Genomic DNA, 23,716 nt, shown 5'->3' with positions numbered 1-23,716 from the left:
GCGTGGACTGCCTGTATATATACCGGTATGTACTTTATACTCTTGTTTCTGTATATCAGACACATACTGTAGTCTGTCTATAAAACTGTCTATAGCTTGTTGAGAGTCAAATCAGGCAGAGACACTGAGGGTAATTTAGTCACCTTTATTCTCTCATACAAAGGTTATCAAAGTTATAGTATGCAATGGTGTACATGTATAAACTCCTGTATACATTCTTATATGATTGCCTTTAATACAGTGTGTGACTATATATTGCCATAGTTCATAATGAAGAAGAAATCATGTGCAATAATATAGTAAATATTAGAGCATTAGAACAGGAAAAGGCCACTCAGAAGTAGTGTTGGCCCGTGAATATTCGAATAGCGAATATCGGGCACCTTTGAGAATTCACAAATATTTATAATATAGTGATATATATTCGTAATTTCGAATATAGGCTGCAATGTCTTTTTCTGAGCTTAGCAACATCCCCTAGCAAACCAATAGGAAAGTTGCCCTACCCCTTACTATATAAGAAACTCTCCCCAGGAGCCCTTGTATGCAGTATATTGCAGATCTGAGAGAGAGAGCCAGTGTTATTGCTGTGCTCTGTGCTTTCCTGTGTAATTACATTAGATAGTTAGTTAGTTAGTTAGTTAGTTAGTTAGTTAGCTTATATATACAGTCCCTGATCAAAAAGTTTAAGATCACTCATATTTAGCATGGCTGGATCTTAACAAGGTTCCAAGTAGAGCTTCAACATGCAACAAGAAGAAATGGGAGTGAGACAAAACATTTTTTGAGCATTCAATTTAATAAAAAAACAGCGAATAAACTGAAACAGGCTGTTTTTCAGCTGATCAAAAAATTAGGACCACACCTCCAAAAAAAAACTAAACCCCCCCAAAACAGAAATCCAACTTCCAAACATGAACTCAGTAATGCGTAGCTCCGCCGTTATTGTTTATCGCTTCCAAAATTAGTTTCGGCATGCTTGATGCAAGCGTTTCCATGTGTGAGCGGAACATTTCTCCAAGTGGTGGAGACGGCCACACGAAGGCCATCTACTGTCTGGAACTGTTGTCCATTTTTGTAAACTTCCCTTGCCATCCATCCCCAAAGGTCTCAATTGGATTTAGATCAGGGGAACACGCAGGATGGGCCAAAAGAGTGATGTTATTCTCCTGGAAGAAGTCCCTTGTCCTGCGGGCATTGTGTACTGTAGCGTTGTCCTGTGGAAAAACCCAGTCGTTACCACACAGACGAGGGCCCTCAGTCATGAGGAATGCTCTCTGCTCTCTGGACATAGCCAGCGGCCGTTTGACGCCCCTGCACTTCCTGAAGCTCCATTGTTCCACTGAAGGAAAAAGCACCCCAGACCATTATGGCGCCCCCTCCACTGTGGCGCGTAGAAAACATCTCAGGTGGGATCTGCTTGTCATGCCAGTAACGTTGGAAACCATCAGGACCATCAAGGTAAAAAAATTCTCATCAGAGAATAAAAAACTTTCTTCCACCTTTGAATGTCCCATGTTTGTGCTCTCTTGCAAAGTCCAAACGAGCAGTTCTGTGGCGTTCAAGGAGACGAGGTCTTTGAAGACGTTTTTTGTTTTTGAAGCCCTTCAGTCTCAGATGCTGTCCTGATGGTTATGGGGCTGCAGTCAGCACCAGTAAGTTCCTTAATTTTGGTCGAGGATCGTCCAGTGTCTTGACGGACAGCCAATTGGATCCTCCGGCTCAGTGCTGATGACATTTTTTTGGGTCTTCCACTTGACTTTTTTGTTCCTTAGAATTCCAAATGACTGTCTTACTGCAGTCCCACCTCAGCAGCGATGGCGCGCTGTGAGAGACCCTGCTTATGCAGTTCAACAACCCGACCACGTTCAAAAAGGGAGAGTTTTTTTTGCCTTTGCCATCACAACGTGTGACTATCTGACAGAAATGACAATGAATCCACATCTTTGCACAGATTTGGCCTTTTAAAGGCATGTGGTCCTAAAATTTGGATCAGCTGAAAACAGCCTGTTTCAGTTTAATCGTTATTTTCAATTAATTGAATGCTCAAAATATGTTTTGTCTCACTCTCATTTCTTCTTGTTGCATGTTGAAGCTCTACTTGGAACCTTGTTAAGATCCAACAATGTAAAATATGATTTTTTGCCATTTTTCAAGTGGTCTTAAACTTTTGATCAGGACTGTAATACAGATAGTTTGTGGGAGACAGTCAGTGTAGGTTAGATAGTGATATAGTGTTGCTGATAGGTTCTGCTGTCCATACATACATGCTACATACATAGTGCTGTGATGTCACAAGTTCGCAACAATACTTAGTGCACCAATCACTAATAAGTAGTCAGACCTGTTAAAATGTGAAGTTGCATGTATTGCGCCAAAATATTCGGATCATTAGTGCCGATTTTGCAATCGCAAATATATTGGAGAACTCTATCTGCATATAAAGCTATTGTAATGTTCTGCCGTGCCAACCATTTTCTCCAGTCTCAGGAAACTTCTAGCAGCTTGAAAAGTGTAGCTATAGGGACCCACGCCTATATTTCGTGCGCATTACGCAAATATTACATTGCTGATTTTTCGCGATCAAGAAAATAATCTCGAATTCGCGAATATATGACGAAAATTCTACCAAACATTCGCAAAATATTGCAAATTCGAATATTGCCCCTGTCGCTCATCACTACTCAGAAGGCAGAGCATGCTGTGACTTGCAGTCCTACAACAACCTCTTTGCAAAGATTTAACAGCCCAGCTTTTAGTCATTCTTCTTTTTTCATATTACACAGGAAATAAACTAATTGGGGTATAACAATATGATTTTTCTCATGAAAAAAAAACCAACGATTTGTTGGAAAAACTGTTGAAGATTAGACACATTCCCTTAGCATGAAGCAGCCAAATGACTTCCACACCCTTTAGTGGATCCACAGTGCCACCCTGTGGTAAGAGATGGAAGGACGTCTCCATATAACTTGCAAAGACTCGAAGGGGCTGACCCAAATTTGGAGAGAAAAAAAACTGCAGAGCTAGAAGGAGCTTGGGTGTAGGAAGGAAAGTTTTCTGTGCTAAGAAGAAGGTCCCATCTCAAGCATCAGCTTCTCTCTTCCTACAAAGAATGCACTGATCCTGCCAGCAACTGACCCTATAGAAATTATTAGCTTTGTTACTATCCTTAAGGTAAGATTTCTAATATTTAGTGTTAGTTGTAGGGTTATGCTTTGGGACATCAGCAATCAATGCCAGGGATCAGCTCCGCATTGTAACACTATAGAGGGTTGGTATGCTTATGGCTATCAGGTGTGAATATTACAAGTAGGCTGGCCCCCCTACTGATATTATTGGACTGAATATATGATATTGGATAATGGAGTCTTCTCTAACCATTATAATTTATATGCTAGCAATATAGCAGTACCTAGATCATTTTCCTGTCTGATGGAGTCCATGATTATTGCTACCCTTTGTCTTTTTGGTTTTATCCCAGATAATATCTCTATGCTTGAGAATAGAAAAGAACAGATTTTTTTTTTTTTTTTCGAAAGGAGGAAACCTCAATATGAACAGTGTATGATCCACATCCAACCCTCTTTTTTCATTTGGGTGTTGGATTGTATCTAATCTCTCATTATATCCATCCTATTTTGTGAGATTATGATATTGTCTACACCTTCTGTCCCCTACAGTTTAAGATTTTATACATTATATGTGATATGCATGAGTACCCGCCCTATCCAGCTGTAGGCTGGTTTAGATGTTTGCTGTGGATGACAAAACCCTATTAATCATTCAAGATGCCAATGAACTAAGCTACAACTGCAACTTTTGTTGTACTACAACTCCCAGGGCATGTTGGATTTTATAGTTTTACAAGAGCTGATGAGTCTCAGGTTGTGACTACTGGGCTATGACGTGAGCTACAAGTCTGTTGCTGAAGCTATTTATGTATATATTGTTGTTTATATGTATACATTGTTAGCCTGTCTACATTTATATACTGTAATCTACAAATATTTGGGACATAATGTAAATAAGGCTACACTTCGTCAGTATTAGAGAGTGCAACTATTTAGAGCACATCATATCATTGTTATGACCAACCAGAGACCAGGATGGGTGGGACAAATGGTTCCCAAAGCTTGACATGAATGTTATATTGGCCCCCCATTGTGAATACTGTTGTATGGTGACTGCACCAGTAATATAACATCCTCCACGTCTAGAAGAATGAAAGTCTCACCAACATAGAAAAGGAATCTTTACGGTAAGAGCAGTGAGACTATGGAACTCTCTGCCTGAGGAGGTGGTGATGGTGAACTCACTTACAAAGTTCAAGAGGGGCCTGGATGTATTTCTGGAGTGTACTAATATTACAGGTTATAGTTACTAGAATATTGGAGAATGGTCGTTGATCCATGGAGTTATTCTGACTGCCTGATTGGCATCCTGAAGGATTCCCCTAAAATGAGGAAAATTGGCTTCTACCTCAAGGGTTTTGTTGCCTTCCTCTGGATCAACTTCGCAGGACAATAGGCTGAATGGATATATGTCTTTTTTCTACTATACAAACTATGTTATGTTGGCACAATTGTCTACTGGCTCACGAGCAGGCTGTTCCGGCATAGAATAGCGGGAATCGGACAGAAAAAAACTTTTGCTTGCAGTGGTTTGTGTCCTGCCCGAATCCCAGCATATTTGCCGGGTAATGGTCTCTGTCAACAGGGTCAGTGGGCATTGCGGTAACATCCAACAATGTTGGACCCAGAGAACTCCAGCAGAATGTTCTGTGCCGGAACAGCCTGCAGGAGAGCTGTGCCGCAAATGTGAAAGTAGCCAAAGCTTGGCAGATATTGCAGGCTTTTCTGCTGGTTGACCTCTTGCTTAGAGCATAGTGGTCCAATACATTAAGTGTACAGTAGTGAAAATATCATTTACCCCAGAGAATTGTTAAAAAAAATTATTGTCTGGATTCAGAGCTGAACCCAGACATATCCCCATTTTCACCCAGGCAGCCCCCCTGATATTAGCATTTCATGCTCTGATTCTCTCCCTTGCCCTGCGCTGTATTGCGCAGGGCAAGGGCTGTTTGTTGATATTTTTACACTGCTAGGTGGAGGCTTCCGCCTAGCAGAGTTCCCGGTGACATTACCGGCACTAATGGGTGGGCTTTAGTGCTGCCCTAGCCATTTTACAGGCTAGGGCAGCGCTAAAGCCCACCCATTAGTGCTAGTGACGTCACCTGGATCACTGCTAGGTGGAAGTCTCCACCTAGCTTACACTTGGTGAGCACGGTACGTCACCGAGCGATTCAGCGCAGGGCAAAGGAGAACATCAGAGCATGAAATGCTCTGATGCTCATATCAGAGAGGCTGCCTGGGTGAAAAGAGGGATATATCCGGGTTGAGAGCTGAACCCGGACAACCCCTTTAAACAGTATGCCTACCTTTGCAAAGATATTGTATTGTTCGAGTGTATCTTGATTGTAATGCCATTTTTGTGTATACACTGCATCTCCATGGTTACAGACTACAAACAAACCCTGTATGTAGTCTGATCTTGTAGTTGTTTGTTAATCCTCTCCCACTGGTTCTCATCTTTCTAATCTACAGACATGAGGAATTCTTAGGAGGGTGGCAGCAGGATCAGACTGTACAGGGTTTGCTTGTAGTAACCATGGGAACACATACAGTACAGACCAAAAGTTTGGACACACCTTCTCATTCAAAGAGTTTTCTTTATTTTCATGACTATGAAAATTGTAGATTCACACTGAAGGCATCAAAACTATGAATTAACACATGTGGAATTATATACATAACAAACAAGTTTGAAACAACTGAAAATATGTCAAATTCTAGGTTCTTCAAAGTAGCCACCTTTTGCTTTGATTACTGCTTTGCACACTCTTGGCATTCTCTTGATGAGCTTCAAGAGGTAGTCCCCTGAAATGGTTTTCACTTCACAGGTGTGCCCTGTCAGGTTTAATAAGTGGGATTTCTTGCCTTATAAATGGGGTTGGGACCATCAGTTGCGTTGAGGAGAAGTCAGGTGGATACACAGCTGATAGTCCTACTGAATAGACTGTTAGAATTTGTATTATGGCAAGAAAAAAGCAGCTAAGTAAAGAAAAACGAGTGGCCATCATTACTTTAAGAAATAAAGGTCAGTCAGTCAGCCAAAAAAATTGGGAAAACTTTGAAAGTAAGGGCTATTTGACCATGAAGGAGAGTGATGGGGTGCTGCGCCAGATGACCTGGCCTCCACAGTCATCGGACCTGAACCCAATAGAGATGGTTTGGGGTGAGCTGGACCGCAGAGTGAACAAGTGCTAAGCATCTCTGGGAACTCCTTCAAGACTGTTGGAAGACCATTTTAGGGGACTACTCTTGAAGCTCATCAAGAGAATGCCAAGAGTGTGCAAAGCAGTAATCAAAGCAAAAGGTGGCTACTTTGAAGAACCTAGAATATGACATATTTTCAGTTGTTTCACACTTGTTTGTTATGTATATAATTCCACATGTGTTAATTCATAGTTTTGATGCCTTCATAGTCATGAAAATAAAGAAAACTCTTTGAATGAGAAGGTGTGTCCAAACCTTTGGTCTGTACTGTAGGTCTGCGTAGATGCTGCAGATGCATATTTTAAAGAAGACTATTTTCAAAGTGACTTCATTATATATATATATATATATATATATTTATATACAGTATATAACATAAAGCCTTTTTAGGGTCCATTCACATGTCCGCAAATGGGTCTTCATCTGTTCCGCAATATCGGGAACGGGTGCAGACCCATTCTTTCTAAATGGGGCAGGAATGGATGCGGAGAGCACACTATGTGCTCTCCACATCCGCATTTCCGGAGCGCAGCCCCGAACTTCCGGGCTTCGGCCCCGAACTTTCCGCAAAAAAATAGAACATGTCCTATTTTTGTCCGCAAGTCAGCTCTCCGATGATCATATCCTAGGAGTGTGCCTTTTAAGGAAGCAATTTTAGGAAATGTTCTTACAACTGCTAGTGATCAGGCATGCTTGTTGTTGTAAAAAATCTAACTACACATAAAGAAATGTCGTTCACATATTTGCTATGTCCTATTGACTATTCTGTGTACATGTCTGTGCATTTCTCTACAGAGTGGCCATGGCCCAGCTACGAATGCTGTGTTTGCTGCTCTGCATTGCCTTCGGCTCTATATCAGCACAGAATGATGAAATAAAGACATGTGAAGGTAACCTGCTACTATACATAGTGGTCTCCAGATTGCACCAGAGCTACTGAATGATGTGTTACGTATGCGATACAAATGGAAATGTGTACAGAAAGAGGCATTCAAATGTTGTAGCCATAAGAATCTATGTACTGTATAAATAATAGCTTCTTGAATAAGTCTATGAATTGTTGAACATGATTGTGAGCAGGACAACCCTGGCGTCACCTGCTAACATTATTGAAGATATTTCTTCCATTAACTGATTTCCAGCACCCTTTTTGTCATGTTGGCCTTGATAATGTCATATTGTAATACTGCATTGCAATTCCTACTGCTGGATAAATAGACAATTAAATGGCAGACATTAATGGCTGTACATGGACTACATGGAAGGCTTGAGTCCACCAGATGAAAAAGTTGTTGATTGCTAACATCTCTATTCTGTGGCTCATTTGTGATTTATTAAAGGGGTGGTCTCACTTCAGCAAATGGCATTGATCATGTAGAAAAAGTTAATCCAAGGCACTTACTAATGTATTGTGATTGTCCATATTGCCTCCGTTGCTGGCTTGACTCATTTTTTTCCATCACATTATACACCGCTTGTTTCCATCTTTACGACCACCTTGCAATCCAGCAGCGATGGTCATGCTTGCACAATATAGGAAAAAGCTCTGTCCTTTCTAGTGGCCAGGAACGTAGAAGCGCACATAGGTTAATGCTAATCCACTGCTGGATTGCAAGGTGGTCTTAACCATGGAAAGGAGCATTGTATAATGTGATGGCAAAATGAGTCCAGCCAGCAAAGGAGGCAATATGGACAATCACAATACATTAGTAAGTGCCTTGTATTAATTTTCTCTACATGATCAATGCCATTTGCTGAAGTGAGACAACCCCTTTAATAATGACTGAAATCTCTGGCAGTTAAGAGCTGTTGTAGATTTCAGTTTTTTTGCATGGACAATTGTCATAAATATCTGCCCCTGTGATGCAGACCCTATTGAGACAGGAATAGCAAACACCAGCCTTGATTAATAAGGGCCTTTGCATTTATTTGAATAATATTTTGGTGGAGATTTATCAAAACTGGCAAGGTAAAACTGGCTTAGTTGCCCATACCAACCAATCAGATTGATCCTTTCATTTCCCAAAGGAGCTCTGAAAAATAAAAGGTGGAATCTGATTGGTTGCTCTGGTCAAGTAAGCCTGTTTTCCTTTGCATCACTTTTGATAAATCTCCCATATATGTTGCCTCTACCAATTTTTTGGCTAGTGTGGGATTTACAGTATGTTCAAAAAAGGAGAAAACTCAAGGACTTTACGCTCTACTCCTCTTGACATTTTCTGTGAACATTTTTTCTAGACAAGGTCAAATGTCCCATCAATGTGTACTTCATCATTGACACATCTGAGAGTATAATTCTTCAGACCGCTCCCATCCAGAGCTTGTTGGATCACATGAAGAGATTTATTCCTGCTTTCCTGGCAAAGCTAGAGAATGAGGCCTACCTAGATCAGGTCTATATGAACTGGCACTATGGAGGTCTACATTATTCAGATGAGGTCCAGATCTTCAGCCAGCTCACCACTGACAAGAATGAATACATTTCGAAACTACGAGGAGTCCAGTACATTGGCCGAGGCACCTTTACAGATTGCGCCATCTCTAACATGACCGCCCAGATAAAGGCGCAGATACAAAACCAGGCTGGGCAAGGAGGACGTGAACCTGTGAATTTCGCTGTGGTGATCACTGATGGCCATGTAACTGGTAATCCATGTGGAGGAGTGAAGACACAAGCAGACAGAGCACAGCTCGCCGGTATCAAGCTTTTCTCAGTAGCTGCCAGCCGCGATGTTTATGAATCTGGCCTACGTGAGATTGCTAACATGCCACATGAGCTCTTCAGGAACGCTTACTCAGTGACCAGACCTGATGACCAAACCGAGATTGATCAGAGAACCATCGATAAAATCATTCAAGTTATGGTAAGTGGATAGAAAAGGAAGAATGTTTTAAGGGTATTGAAATTTAATATTTAGGATATCCGAAGATTTGCATTGCTGAATTAATTACTAATCGTTTGTTATGTGTAAATTCATGCTGTTCCTGGAATTTAGATGTCAACTTTGTTGGGTAGTGCACCCTTTACATGCAAGCAACTCAACTTAATACAACGGAAAATATAGTAGCACAAAATCTTATTGGTTTACATCACCGTTTCATATTCCCTTCATCGGATCTGTCAGAAGAACAGGAAACAACGAAAAACAGATCCTGTATGTTAAGCATCCATTGTGCTCAGTTATGCAGATTTAGCATCTGTTTTAGCCATGTCCATCTGAGAGCCGTTATTTTAGACAGAAGAAAATGTCCAACATAAATATTTATTTTTTTCTGTCTAAAATAACGGATCTCAGGTAAAAATGGCTAAAATGAATGCAAAATGGGCATAACTGAGCATAACGGATGCTTAAAATACAAGATGCTAAGAAATTCAAATAAGGGACGCTACAACTTAGGCTAATTTCACATCTGCGTTTTTGCTGGCTCCATCATGGATCAGCAAAAATGCTTCCGTCATGATCATATAACCGTCTGCTTCCGTTATGAACGGATCTGGTTCTATTAGCTTTAAAAGAGCCATGACGGATCCGTCTCTAAAACCATTGCAAGTCAATGGGGGACGGATCAGTTTTCTTTTGTGTCAGAGAAAACGGATCATTCTCTATTCTCTTACATTGTGAGTCATGATGGATCCGTCTTGCTCCGCATCCCAGGATGCACTCAAAAACGCTGCTTGCAGCGCTTTTGTGTGCATCATGGGAACGCAATGAAACAGAATGGAATGAATTCTGGTGCACTCTGTTCCCTTCAGTTTTCTCCCCATTGACAGTGAATGGGGACAAAACTGAAGCGTTTTCCTATAAAGGATCTCAGTAGCGGAAAGGGAAAGCGCAGATGTGAAAATAGCCTTAATCATTGTAAAGTTTCACTGAACAAGCACAGTAAAGAAGAATAATGTAGTCCTCTGTCCACAGTTCTGCTCAGTTGACCAGGTTGCCTCACAAGCCCAACTGTCTCTCAACCTGAACTGACTTTAAGTTGGCAACTTCATTCCTGTGTTCTGAGGGCTTCACTCCTTCTAATCTCCCACTAAATTCGGATGTTGCCATATAACTGAACTAATTATCTCATTCAGTATAATTCTGAAATGGCTCGGTCACTTCCCAGGCCCCACGCATCCAATTCTACCCTACAGTTCCACCTCAACACTCCCATGGCATATGTTGCCATTGTTATTACATGGTAGTCAAAAGACAAAGTGTTAGTTTAGAAAAACTGAGCACCAAATAATGAAATCATAAATTTTTATTAATTATTTTATTGCTGTCAGACTCTACTTTGTTTAAAGAGGGTGTCTCATCACTGAATAGGTGTTAAGTGCCTGATTGGCGGTGATCTAACCACTTTCACCTGCACCGATCTAGGAACAGCGGTCCCTCAGTCCACCAAATGAATGGAGCAATGGTGAAGCACACGCTGCTACCCCATTCATCTCTACTTTACTGCAAAGCACAATGCTCGGCTCTACGTATCACTAAAGTTGGGGTGGGGCCACCCCTTTAAATCCTATTTCAACTTCCCAGGAATCTGGGATCTGGAAATTTTTATGGCAGTCCTGAAACTGTGGTGGTCATGAGTACATTTTTTTTACCAGAAGTATTTTGGTTTTTTTCTCATTTTACATTTCTAACCCGGTTTGCATTTGACACCAAAGCTGAATTGTGAGTGAGCTAGACATACTGTATACACTAGACATACGGTATCATAAAAATCTATTCAGGGAAGGTCCAGCTGCTGGGATCCTCTTGACTAGAGACAACTATCAGTCTGGAATATTGGCCTCACATGTGTCTCAAGTGTGGACTCTTTATAGTGAAATTAATAGAGGTCATGGAAACATCTGAATGAGAGGTCACCATAACTCTTACCAAGGTCACAAGTGGATGCTTACTTTGGGGAAATGACAGCACATGCGCTGTTTCTCTTGATGGAAGCCTTTGGGCATTATACAGACAAATGAAGGAAAACCAAACCATAATGCCACAAGTGGGCAGTGATAGATAAACATGGGTCAGCCCCAACTGCTCCCATGTGAGATGGATGTGGTTATATGAGGATCCTACTTACATGTAGGTGTTTATTTCAACATTGTTATCTGAAGTGTTTCAGATGGTGATGCAGATAGGAAGTGCATTGTACAAGAAGGGTTTCAGAGCCTTAAATGTTATACATCCTAATATGCTCATGCGCACATTGTATTTGTTTATGGCTATTATATTTATCTACGGTACTTAATATCTATGTATCTGTTCATTTCTTAAACATAAATAGTCTAATTACATTTCCATTTGTTTTTCTCTACAGAAACACGAGGCTTATGGAGAGGTATGTAAACTCTGTTTTTTGTATCATTTTGGTGTGTCTTTCATTAGAGTATAATATTCATTATGACATGACACTGGTCCCAACACAAGTTAAATACATCTATATTGTAGATAGATAGATAGATAGATAGATAGATAGATAGATAGTTAGATAGATTTAGATAAGATTCAGGAAAAAATTGACTTAATGTGACTTAGGTGTGTAAAGAGTTTACTAAACTATAATAAGATATATACAGTACAGACCAAAAGTTTGGACACACCTTCTCATTCAAAGAGTTTTCTTTATTTTCATGACTATGGAAATTGTAGATTCACACTGAAGGCATCAAAACTATGAATTAACACATGTGGAATTATATACATAACAAACAAGTGTGAAACAACTGAAAATATGTCATATTCTAGATTCTTCAAAGTAGCCACCTTTTGCTTTGATTACTGCTTTGCACACTCTTGGCATTCTCTTGATGAGTTTCAAGAGGTAGTCCCCTGAAATGGTTTTCACTTCACAGGTGTGCCCTGTCAGGTTTAATAAGTGGGATTTCTTGCCTTATAAATGGGGTTGGGACCATGAGTGGTGTTGAGGAGAAGTCAAGTGGATACACAGCTGATAGTCCTACTGAATAGACTGTTAGAATTTGTATTATGGCAAGAAAAAAGCAGCTAAGTAAAGAAAAACGAGTGGCCATCATTACTTTAAGAAATGAAGGTCAGTCAGCTGGAAAATTGGGAAAACTTTGAAAGTAAGGGCTATTTGACCATGAAGGAGAGTGATGGGGTGCTGCGCCAGATGACCTGGCCTCCACAGTCACCGGACCTGAACCCAATCGAGATGGTTTGGGGTCAGCTGGACCGCAGAGTGAAGGCAAAAGGGCCAACAAGTGCTAAGCATCTCTGGGAACTCCTTCAAGACTGTTGGAAGACCATTTCAGGGGACTACCTCTTGAAGCTCATCAAGAGAATGCCAAGAGTGTGCAAAGCAGTAATCAAAGCAAAAGGTGGCTACTTTGAAGAACCTAGAATATGACATATTTTCAGTTGTTTCACACTTGTTTGTTATGTATATAATTCCACATGTGTTAATTCATAGTTTTGATGTCTTCATAGTCATGAAAATAAAGAAAATTCTTTGAATGAGGTGTGTCCAAACTTTTGGTCTGTACTGTATATATATAAAAGTTTGATCTATGTGGGAGAAACAACCATGGAAATTAGGGAGCGTATTAACAAACACAAAAGCACCATTAGAAAAAAATGGTGGACAAACCGGTGGCTAAGCATTTTGTTGACTGTGGACACTGTCAGCCAATTGAGATTTAGGGTCATTGACTCTGACGTCCCCAAGAGGGGTGGTGATAGGGAGCGCATGTTGAGGATAAAAGAGCTGAAATGGATCTTTACATTACAATCGCTACAACCCCAGAGACTCAACATTGAATTTAATGTAAACAGTGTAGATAGATAGGTAGTGTTCTATTCATGTCTGACTCAGTATAGACAATGTTTTTAGGTTGGATTATGGTTTATTTGGATTATTTTGTTTGATCACTAAATTCACATGTCTATTTACAATATATATCTGTGTTGTGTATCTGATACATTGTTTCGTCCGGTTCCGTTGGAATTAAGTTTTTTTTTCCCCCCATATCCATTAAATTTTAGACGGCCATGCTCTATATGTGTCCGACCTCATGGAACATCCATCTAGATAAAGTGGATATATTGCTTTGCCCCTGTGTGGTTGTCTGTGTGTGAGACATGATTTTGTCCCCATTGACACACACAGGCCGAACAGTTAGGTCTGTTGACAGGACCTTCCAGTTGGTTGTATCTTCATGTGTACAAAGGACCTTGCGCCCAACACGTGATCATCATGTGACTTAATGACACATTATGCACGTGACTGACGGCAGCGCGTCATGGCGATAGCGCGATGACGTCATCGACATGCGCACTGCGATTGGCCAGACGCCGAGGTGGATGGGAATATGTCTAGCGCTATTGGACAATGTTTTATATGTTTCAGGTACAGATTTATTTCATTATATGTTTTAGATGGCCTGATTACTGAAGAGGCTGTTTCTAATTGCACTGATACATTGAGTGGACGGAGCCTTTTAATGATTGGCTCCAACATGTGGTGGGAGAGGTCACATATCTGTATTTAACATTGCCAGTTTTTACCTTTTGTATACTTGACAAAGGCTACTGTGTAGCCGAAACGTCGTACAACTTTATCTCACTGTGATTTTGTAGTAAAAAGGTCACAGAGAGGCACGAAGCAATATCAATCATGTTAATGCTCCGTGCTTCTTCTGTCCGCAGCGGGTCTTGGCTCTCATTCACGCAGCCAATGTCCCGCTCGTGTGAAACAGCCCTTAAAAGTGATCTACTGGCAGAACCTGACCAACTTAAAGGAGTTGTCCATCAAATTCAACCAAGGGATAGGAGGTGATGTGAACCTTTCACTCCACCTCTGAAAGTGAAGTGAGAAAGCACAGCTCACAAAAAACCGCGTATTTTACGACTTTTGCCAAAAGGTTGCAAGTAACATCAGTTCCAACATTTTTATGCTACGAAACTGGCGTAACATATTTGATAACTGTCCCCCTGTATTTGTATTTAGGTGAGAAGCGGAACTGTAATGCTATCATACTAATCTTTATGAGTATGTTTAACCAGCATTCACCTCTTTACCGTATATAATGTTTGATATCTTGCAGTGCTACAGATTGAGCTGCCTGGCGATTTCGGGACCTCCTGGTCTGCATGGTCAGAGAGGACAGAAGGTAAGTGAAAATTGCTTAATTTTGTCATATACAGGGCTGCATTTATAACTTATGCTGCCCTGATGCCACCTCTACCTGCATATAACCCACGTTAACCATCCTTAACGCTGGTTATATTTTCCTGTCACAACATGATAGCTACAGTATATGCAACATGACTCTCATTTTTTCAGTAATATAATGCCAGAATACTCTCTAATTTTGCACATGTACTAATCCTATAGATGGCTGTCTAGACCTTCAGCAGAACTATCACAGGGACTTAGGTTGGATGATAAATGTGGTGCAAAGATAGACACTTTCGTCTTGTGGTACAATTTTGGCTCAAAACCTGCCATTATGGGCCAAGCCCCTTTTAACTTTAAGACGCTTCCCTTCCCGCTAAGTCTATCCCCTTTTCGAGCAAGTTTTTAAAAAGCTGTAGAAACCCCAGTTGTGCCAAATTGTTCCACGTTTTAGACACTTTCTATGCACAGGCACATTAGTAAATCTGGGGCAGAGTTTCACAAGAGGAGCAAAACAATGACCAACTGTTCTATGATGTAAAGGCAAGTATAGATGGGGACTATATAAAATAATTAAACCAAGCCTTAAGAATAAAAAAAAATGACTGATGTGAATAGTGACAAAAATAATATCTTCATTTGATAAGGACATATACAAAACCTACATACAATTTTAGTGTCTGAAAACTGAAAATCATTAAATACAAATTTAATACAACCAGTTACATGAAACTAAGGGTGGGTTCACACTAGCGTTAGGGATTCCCTTATGGCTTTCCGCTATAACATGGTTATAACAGAAAATAACGGAATACCCAGACAGAATGCAAAACTGAAGCCTTTAAAAGGCATTCTGTTTGCTTTCCGTCCTAATAGAAGTCTATGGGAAAGCATAACGGATCCGTCTGGGTCCCGTTATGCAAGACAGGACAGGACTTTGTTTTCCGTCTTGCATAACGGGACTAGACGGATCAGTTTTGATTCCCATAGACTTATATTAGGACGGAGAGCAAACGGAATGCCTTTTAAAGGTTTCAGTTTTGCATTCCGTCATAATACAAGTCTATGGGCAGAAGAACGGATCCGTCCTTCCGTCTTATTGGTTCCGTTATTTTCCGTTATAACCATGTTATAATGGAAAGCCATAACGGAATCCCAAACGCTAGTGTGAACCCACCCTTAAGAGAAGATGTTTGGTTGTTCTTGACTGAAAAATATTTTAATCTGATTTTATTTTCTGCTCTCTTTCAGGGTGCCAAAGGTAATGCTGGTGAACCTGGAGATCTTGGTCTGAAAGGACGGCAGGTGAGAGGTGTTGCTTTGTATATCATTCAACCTCTGTGTCATTTCGTGCCGAAGAGCTCACATTGTTATCTTTTACTTTTAGGGAGATCCTGGAATTGAGGGACCAATTGGATATCCTGGACCCAAGGTATGTGGTCATTTTCAGAAGTATGGTACACATAGCCAAAAACCTGTTTCTAGCCATGCCTTTCAAGTGATTGTTCATTTAACCTCTTCCTCTCTTGTGTTTTAGGGTGTTCCTGGTGCTAAAGGTGAAAAGGTAACCCCTCCATCTATGGCAGGTCATGTTTGATTTGTCATCAATATTTCTTCTCCACTAAACATGTTGCTTTTTTTCGCCAGGGAGATTTTGGTGCAGATGGAAGGAAGGTAAGTTGGATTTGGAAAATTTATATATACATATTTTAAAACATGGAGTGGATTGTAGACTAATTACTGTATTTCTTTTCATGCCAGGGCATACCCGGGATTTATGGAAGAAATGGTACAGATGGGCAGAAGGTACGGAGAAAACACTGTGCTAAATTGATACTGTATGTGAATTGTTAGACTGGCAACACTTCATAGGCTCAAAGAGAAACCAAGGAATAGATCTGTATAAACTCTTTGAACATGTAGTGTATTGCTGAATGAAAGGCTTAAAAGATTAAGAAAAATCTACAGACCAATTTTACACCAAAGTGTCACTTTTCTAATTTACTTTCTGTTAAAGATGCTGCAGTTGTCAGATGTTCTCTTTACTTCATTATAATGGCTCCCTCTGGTGTTTAATCTGTATAGTAATGTGCAGGTCCACATGTTGAGGTGGTCATACATGCTCAGTTCCATCCTTCAACTGCCACCAGCCGTATCTACTGCTAGAAGCTGTGACACTTACAGGGAGAGAGCTGCGATAGAAAGTGCATACCCACTGAGAAAGGAAACACTCCCTGAGAAGGAATATTCTACCGTGAAGACCACTCCCCCTTAGAAAAGATACTGCCCCTGAGCAGCCAGTTTGAAGAGAATCTAGCAGAGCATTTAAAGCAATGAATGAGACCTCTAGATCCATGTGAGGAACAGTGCTAGTTTTAGCTTTAGAAAGAGATTGTCATGTACAGATAACCCCTTTAAGAGAAATGAATACATATCACATTAAAGAGGTTCTGCCACTATAGACATTAATGGCATATCCACGATTTATGCTATATGTGTCTCATAGGCAGGGACCTCCTCCAGTTGAGAGAATAGGGATCCATTCCCTTTTGTTAGGCTAGTGCCAGCAGTCAAAGCTAGGTGAACAATGAATGAAAGGTTGGCCACATATGTGGTCTATGGGAGTTACCAAACCACTGAGCATGGCATAAATAGCTATAGTTTGAAGACCCCTTCAAAGTACATTTCCCAGCTTTATAAACTGTAACTCACTAAAGTTATTCTAGACATCCTGTTATATTTTTTGCTCAGAACCTTTACTGACAATAAAACTGACATTGTATGACAGCACTCACCAGGATTATTACCCATATTTTCCTGCGTCCTTAAAGGAGTTGTCAGGCCTTGGAGGCAACAACCCCAGCGCCCCCTGTGTGCCTCCCCCTTCCCGTCCCCTTGAATGTAAAAAATCCACTCACCTGGCCGCAATCCCAACACTGATCATTTCCGGATCACTTCCGGTTCCCAAAGGACCAGGAAGCAGTTCCCATTGGATTGTTGGTTCCAGACAACCCCTTTAAGGCAATTCTTAGGCAACATTACTAGAACAGAGGATTTATCACTGGATATCTATTAATATATATTTTTGTGACTTTAGAAAAGCTGAATGACAGGCCAAGTGGAAGCTGTAATATCAGCCATATTGGTTGTCACTAAGCTTTCTAATAAGCAGATTTAACGATGAGATACCCGAATAGAATATTAAACAATTTGACAAAAAAAGACTGTGCAATTATTTCCAGATTTCAGCTCTTTTATGCAGGGCTATCTTGTTGATATTGTGGTAAGCTTCTACAACTAGAATTATGGTATTAGTTCAGCAAACACTAGTGTTTTTGGCACGAGAGATGTAGTTGTCCAATCATTTTATCTGGCTACAATTAAAAGTTGTTGTTCAATAGCAAATCCCAAATTTGTAAATCATGTAGACTCCTTGTGTGAGCCCTATCATTTCTGCTAGACATCCTTACCAGTGTTAGTTATCTAATACAACTTTTAGGGTACGGCTACTTGGTAAGGATCTGCATGCAGTTTTGGAAACCAAAATCGGGAGTGAATTAAAAAATGAGGCGACATCATATATGTCCTTTATATTTTTTCTCCTTTTAAAATCCACTCCTCACTTTGGCTCGAAAAAATTCATGCAGAAACCTGACCGTGTGGTTGTACCCGTACGGGTTGGATGCAGGCCCACTAGCCCTTTCCGATTAAGCAACTCTTTAATATTTCAGTGTTTCTGCACAGGTTTGTATTCCAGTTTTTTTCTCCACTTAGAATACCCTAAACACAACCTTTGTTGCATATATCTATGCATACCTATAGACTATATATATATATATATATCATAACATAAAGAAAATAAGAATGAATAATAATAGGATGATAGACACTGACTCTTTCTCTATCTCTAGGGTAAGACAGGTCGGATTGGTGCTCCTGGATGTAAAGGAGATCCTGGAGATAAGGTAAGGTTTCCCTGTGGTTCTGCTGATTGTCTTTTTAAGGCCTCATGCACACGACCATTGTTGTGTTCCGTTCCGCAAAATTGGGTTCCGTTGTTCCGTGATCCGTTTCCGTTTTTGTTTCTGTGTGTCTTCCTTTATTTTTGGAGGATCACCAGACATGAAGGAAAGTAAAAAAAAGTCTAAGTCAAGTTTGCCATGCCAATGATAGGAAAAAAAACGACGCGGATGACAATCTTGTGTGCCTCCGCGTTTTTTCACGGTCCCATTGACTTGAATGGGTCCGCGAACCGTTTTCCGTGAAAAAAATAGGACAGGTTATATTTTTTTGACGGACTGGAACCATGGATCACGGACGCGGATGATAAAGCAGAGATAATGTAGGACTGATGATCTTGTAGAGGAGGCACATATGATTATATCATGCAGTTCCCAGATGAGTAGTTAATACAGTTTATCTAGTCCCAGTACAAGGTGCCCAATTCCAATATGAAAAGTATATCTAGTACACTGATGAATTTTGCCTTAAAGTACGCCAAAAATAGTGCATACAGTGAGCATATAGTATCACACAGTGCCCAGAAAAATAATGGTTATAGTATTTAGATAAATAATACCTTCAGTGCCTATAAACTTAGTGCAGAACCTGCCCAAAAGAATAGTGCTAACAATAGTGAAAGATTTATAGACGCATATAGTGCCCATTTAGATAGCTTACAGCTTATATACATACAGTGCCCAGATGAAATGCATGATATGGTGCCTAGAGTTGTATTGTTTCCAAATGAGTCGTGTCCGATAGTGATGAGCGGCAGGGGCAATATTCGAATTCACGATATTTTGTGAATATTTGGTAGAATATTTGTCATATATTCGTCAATTCGACAATTCGCAAATATGGTCTTGATTGCGAAAATGTAATATGCGCGTAATGCGCACACAATACAGGCGTGGGTCACTATAGCTACATTTTTCAAGCTGCTAGAAGTTTCCTGAGACTGGAGAAAATGGTTGGCACGGAAGAACATTACAATAGCTTTATATGCAGATAGAGTGCTCCAATATATTCGCCATTGCGAAATCGGCACTAATGATATTTTGGCTCAATATGTGCAACTTCACATTTTAACAGGTCTGACTACTTATTAGTGATTGGTGCACTAAGTATTATTGTGAACTTGTGACATCACAGCACTATATATCTAGCATATATGTATGGACAGCATACAATTAATTTTTTTATTTATGGCATCATTGTAATTTTCCGTGGAATATGTGTAACTTCTTTTTCAGGGTCCTGATGGCTATCCAGGAGATGCAGGAGACAGAGGAGAAGATGGAGACCGTGGAATTAAAGTACGGGCTAGGTTTAATGTAGTACTCTGTCTAATATAGCATAGTACTGCAGTTTCCTCCCACATTTAAAAACACACAGGGTCATTTATTAAGACCGGTGATTTAGACGCCAGTGTTAACCCCCTATGCTGGTACGGAATGCGCCAAAATTATGTAGCGGCACAAGTCTCTACATAACTTTGGCACGTGGTGCAGCCGGCCATGCAACATGATTTAAACGACATTAATAGTAATGGGACGGCTCACTCTCCATATACACGGATTGGTGCCAATGTCCAAAAATGAATCACCCCTTCAAAGACAGTAAATTTAAATAGTATTGGACCGGCACTCAAACATATGGGTTCACGCAAAGAACCAATAAAGTAGAATAGTGCAATTTATTAAAACATTAAAAACATAAAAGCATACATACACGTAATGGTGGGTGTAGTTTTCAGACTCTTTATGAATATCCAATCGATCCCAGACGTGTTTCGAAATAGATTCCTCACTGAGGAAGAAATAGGGATCTATTTCGAAAACGCATCTGGGATCGATGGGATATTCATAAAGAGTCCGAAATTTTAAGCATGGCCATGCAATATTGAAAGATACCAAGGAAATTATTTTCTTAAACGAACGAAAGCAAACCGACTGGTGGTCGACTTTATTAATGGCTGGCTACTGATAGCAATCACAAGATCACAAGATCGAAGCTTCACTGTGATTTTTTGCCGCGATTGAAGAGTCTGTATTATACGAAAGAAAAAGTAACAGCTCATCTCGCGATAATTGAAGCGATCTTACGGAGATCCGATTTTATGACGTCAGTAAGCAACTATACTCTGCCGTTTGCATTGGATTGAATCGACACCGAGGTAAGCGCTCTTACATGTGGGACGCCACAGAGTTGTGCAGTAAATAGTGAGTATCATACTCATCATACTATGAGACTGTTTGCTATCGATTTTGCCTAATAGGTATTATTTGCATAAGTACTGGACATTATCCATTTTCTCCAAAAACCTGCATCTTATGGACTTGATACATGAGATAGTCCACCCATTATCTCATCCATCCCACCATTACGTGTATGTATGCTTTTATGTTTTTTATGTTTTAATAAATTGCACTATTCTACTTTATTTGCGTGAACCCATATGTTTGAGTGCCAGTCCAATACTATTTAAATTTATGATTTAAACTACGCCAGTCCCCTGGCTGGCGTAGGTTAAGACCATTTTCACGCCATAAACTGGTGTGAAAAATGATGAATGAGACTGGCCGGCCTGCCCTCTTCCCCGCCCACGGCACGCCCTTTTTCCTCCACCTCAGAAAAGTGGTGTGAGCAGGGAAAAGGCACAGATTCGGACATTAAAAAAACTCTTTTCAAACAATTCTTCGACAGAATTACGCCCAAAAGTGGCGTACTACCAATAAATGACCCCCATACTGTTGACAGTCTGTGTACTGCGCTATGGAATATGTTGGCACTTTATAAATGAGTAAAATGAAATAAAAATAGAGGAAATAGCCCAGGTTATGAAGGTCTGAGGCATTTTAGAAAGTCTTGTAGACTTTAAATTCACCATATAATAATTCAGTGATTGCCCACATATTAATGAGGCAGTTAAAATATTGCTACCAATATTGAATGTAAAAACATATTTTATTATAGGCTGATCTAAATAAAGTGTTACTTAAATTGGTTCTCTGTACTACAGATATTGATGACTGATTGGTCTGTATCAGATCGGTGTGACTCTTGGTACCCCCACTGATCAGCACTATACAATGTACTGTATGGCCCTGGAGGCAGACATATGCGGTGTAGTGGCTGTGCCAGGCTACTGCAGCTCAGAGCCATTCAAATGAATGGGAGTTAAGCTTCAGTACACAGGCCCCAGAAACTACCCAGCATACAGAGCCTTCTGCTTCCACCGTATACACTGTTTCCGGTGCAGTGCCAGATCAAAACAGCTGATCGTGGGGGTGCCATGTGCCAGATGCCCACCGATCTGATATTGATGATCTAACCTGAGGATATGCCATCAGTATGTGTAACCCAGTGAAGCTCTTTAATGTTACTGTTATTTTATTATGTGCTCTGTATTATTTCTATCTTAGGGTGACCCCGGCCGGCCTGGAAGTAGTGGATTATCTGGGTCTTTTGGAGAGAAAGGAAATAAGGTAATAAACATGGTAACACATTCTTAAAGGGAATGCGTCATCAGAAAATGGCCTATTGATTAAATCATATTTTTATGCTAAGCATATTTTTAAGAATGCTTGATGCTATTTTTAAAATTTTTTATATCATTAACTGTATTCAAAAAATACTAAACCACTATGCCTATAATAGGCTGACCCTTCCTGTTCTGTGGAGATCACTTTTCAGTAGTTAGCTTGTTATCAGCAGAGACATGATTGCAATCGGAATACCCTGAGGTGGAGCAGAGAAACACCCAGAGGTTAAACCGGAGGTGTATGCCGGTGGCTGAAAGATTGCCACCCGTAGGTGACCTTCGGCATCTGGGTCGGAGTCATCAGCCAGGATGTTTGTATGCTAAAGTTGCAGAAGTGCCCTGGGATGCCTGAGGTCACTGGGGATGGGAGACCACTGAGTGACTGCACATTTGTACGCAATTCGTTTTCACACATTTGAGCGCACTCACCTCTCTTTGCCCGGCTTTACAGACTGGCATAAGAAGAGCAATTTTTTATAATTCTGGACGAATTATGTTAACTTTACACATTTTTTTTGTCACTAGGATTTTCAGGGTTGCGACGCCCTTACGGGCAAACTCCCTAAGGTCTAGTAGGTTGTATGTGGCCATCTGGTTTCTCTCCCCCCATAAAACCCTTTGGGGAGGGGCCAGACCTCGAATTTGGCTCTTGGCCAACATCTTGGGTGACAGTAAGGTGCAAACCAGAGTATCGTTTGGTGCTTCTCCAGCTTCGGATGAGGGATGGCCACTACTCCCAGACCCTTTGCAGGTGTTTTCTGGCCGGCAGGACTGGGATTAGTATATGGGGGGACCTTTTCATACGGAGAGGACCTGCGATAGACCGCGACCTAGTGCACATTTTTGTGTGGCACGCTGCATGACTTTGTTGCACAGGTGTAGAAAGTACGTACCTTGGGCTTTAAAAAAAAACCTGATATAAGCTTCAGATTCGGAATCTGCAAGATTTTATCTTTATCTTTTCATTTTTGCAAGAAAACACATAAGTTCCTATAATCAAAGCTGCATTTATGTAGTCAATGTCAAAGCATGTTTAGTATAGGAAATTACTTGCAAATTGTTAAGTTGTTACTTGGATAACAATCGATTGCTGCTGATGTCTAAGAAGTGGATTAAAATAATACATATGTTCCACCAGCGTCAGAGTTGACCACTAGTGTACCAGAGGATCCTCTGAACGGACCAGGCTTTGGTCCAGGAGAAACAAATCTGCCTTTGGAGACACTTACTTGCCACTAGGATATATTTCTTTGAATCCAAAACCTGTTAGACTTTATTGATGATATGGGGGTTAAGCCCCGAGAAGAATTTCCTCTGGTGGGGCCAGGGAACCCCAGCACATATCTGCATTCCACCCCAACATAACTCCACTTCTATCACCATTGTCCAAGGCTACCATATCTTTGTTGAGAGCCTTTCTCACTACATATGATGTGTTAACCTTTCTTACTCTCAACCTCTCAAATTGGGTTTACTGCTGGTCTCTTAATTTAACATTTCTACACGCATCTCTCTTTTCTGTTTTTAGGGTCCTGCAGGAAATGTTGGAGCTCCTGGATCCCCAGGTGTGAAAGGGAATAAAGGTGGACCTGGAATTCAAGGACCAAAAGGGGAGCCAGTAAGACCATATTTGTTACGGACTGTTTTTACTGACTTATTATGGCATACAGATCATTTGTATCAAGACTTTATGCTAACGCATATTTTA

At 40.5% G+C, this 23,716-nt stretch overlaps 1 protein-coding gene across 1 annotated transcript in view; it reads left to right on the top strand.

The window, feature by feature from the left end:
• The first annotated feature begins 3,017 nt into the window (after window positions 1–3,017).
• COL6A2 (collagen type VI alpha 2 chain) overlaps window positions 3,018–23,716 on the top strand; it is a 41,672-nt gene continuing 20,973 nt past the window's right edge. Inside the window, exons 1-14 of the mRNA XM_040439223.1 lie at window positions 3,018–3,177; window positions 7,134–7,228; window positions 8,577–9,202; window positions 11,646–11,666; window positions 14,392–14,457; window positions 15,714–15,767; window positions 15,850–15,894; window positions 16,000–16,026; window positions 16,110–16,136; window positions 16,224–16,268; window positions 18,374–18,427; window positions 19,718–19,780; window positions 21,890–21,952; window positions 23,537–23,626. Of these exons, the coding sequence (XP_040295157.1) occupies window positions 7,141–7,228; window positions 8,577–9,202; window positions 11,646–11,666; window positions 14,392–14,457; window positions 15,714–15,767; window positions 15,850–15,894; window positions 16,000–16,026; window positions 16,110–16,136; window positions 16,224–16,268; window positions 18,374–18,427; window positions 19,718–19,780; window positions 21,890–21,952; window positions 23,537–23,626 (1,269 nt within the window). The 5' untranslated portion in view covers window positions 3,018–3,177; window positions 7,134–7,140. The remainder of the gene's footprint in view (window positions 3,178–7,133; window positions 7,229–8,576; window positions 9,203–11,645; window positions 11,667–14,391; window positions 14,458–15,713; window positions 15,768–15,849; window positions 15,895–15,999; window positions 16,027–16,109; window positions 16,137–16,223; window positions 16,269–18,373; window positions 18,428–19,717; window positions 19,781–21,889; window positions 21,953–23,536; window positions 23,627–23,716) is intronic.

This window comes from Bufo bufo, chromosome 7 (assembly GCF_905171765.1).
Source record: "Bufo bufo chromosome 7, aBufBuf1.1, whole genome shotgun sequence".
Lineage (NCBI taxonomy): Eukaryota > Metazoa > Chordata > Amphibia > Anura > Bufonidae > Bufo > Bufo bufo.
Note: the sequence above shows the minus strand (reverse complement) of the source record. Positions and strands in the feature narration are given on the sequence as shown.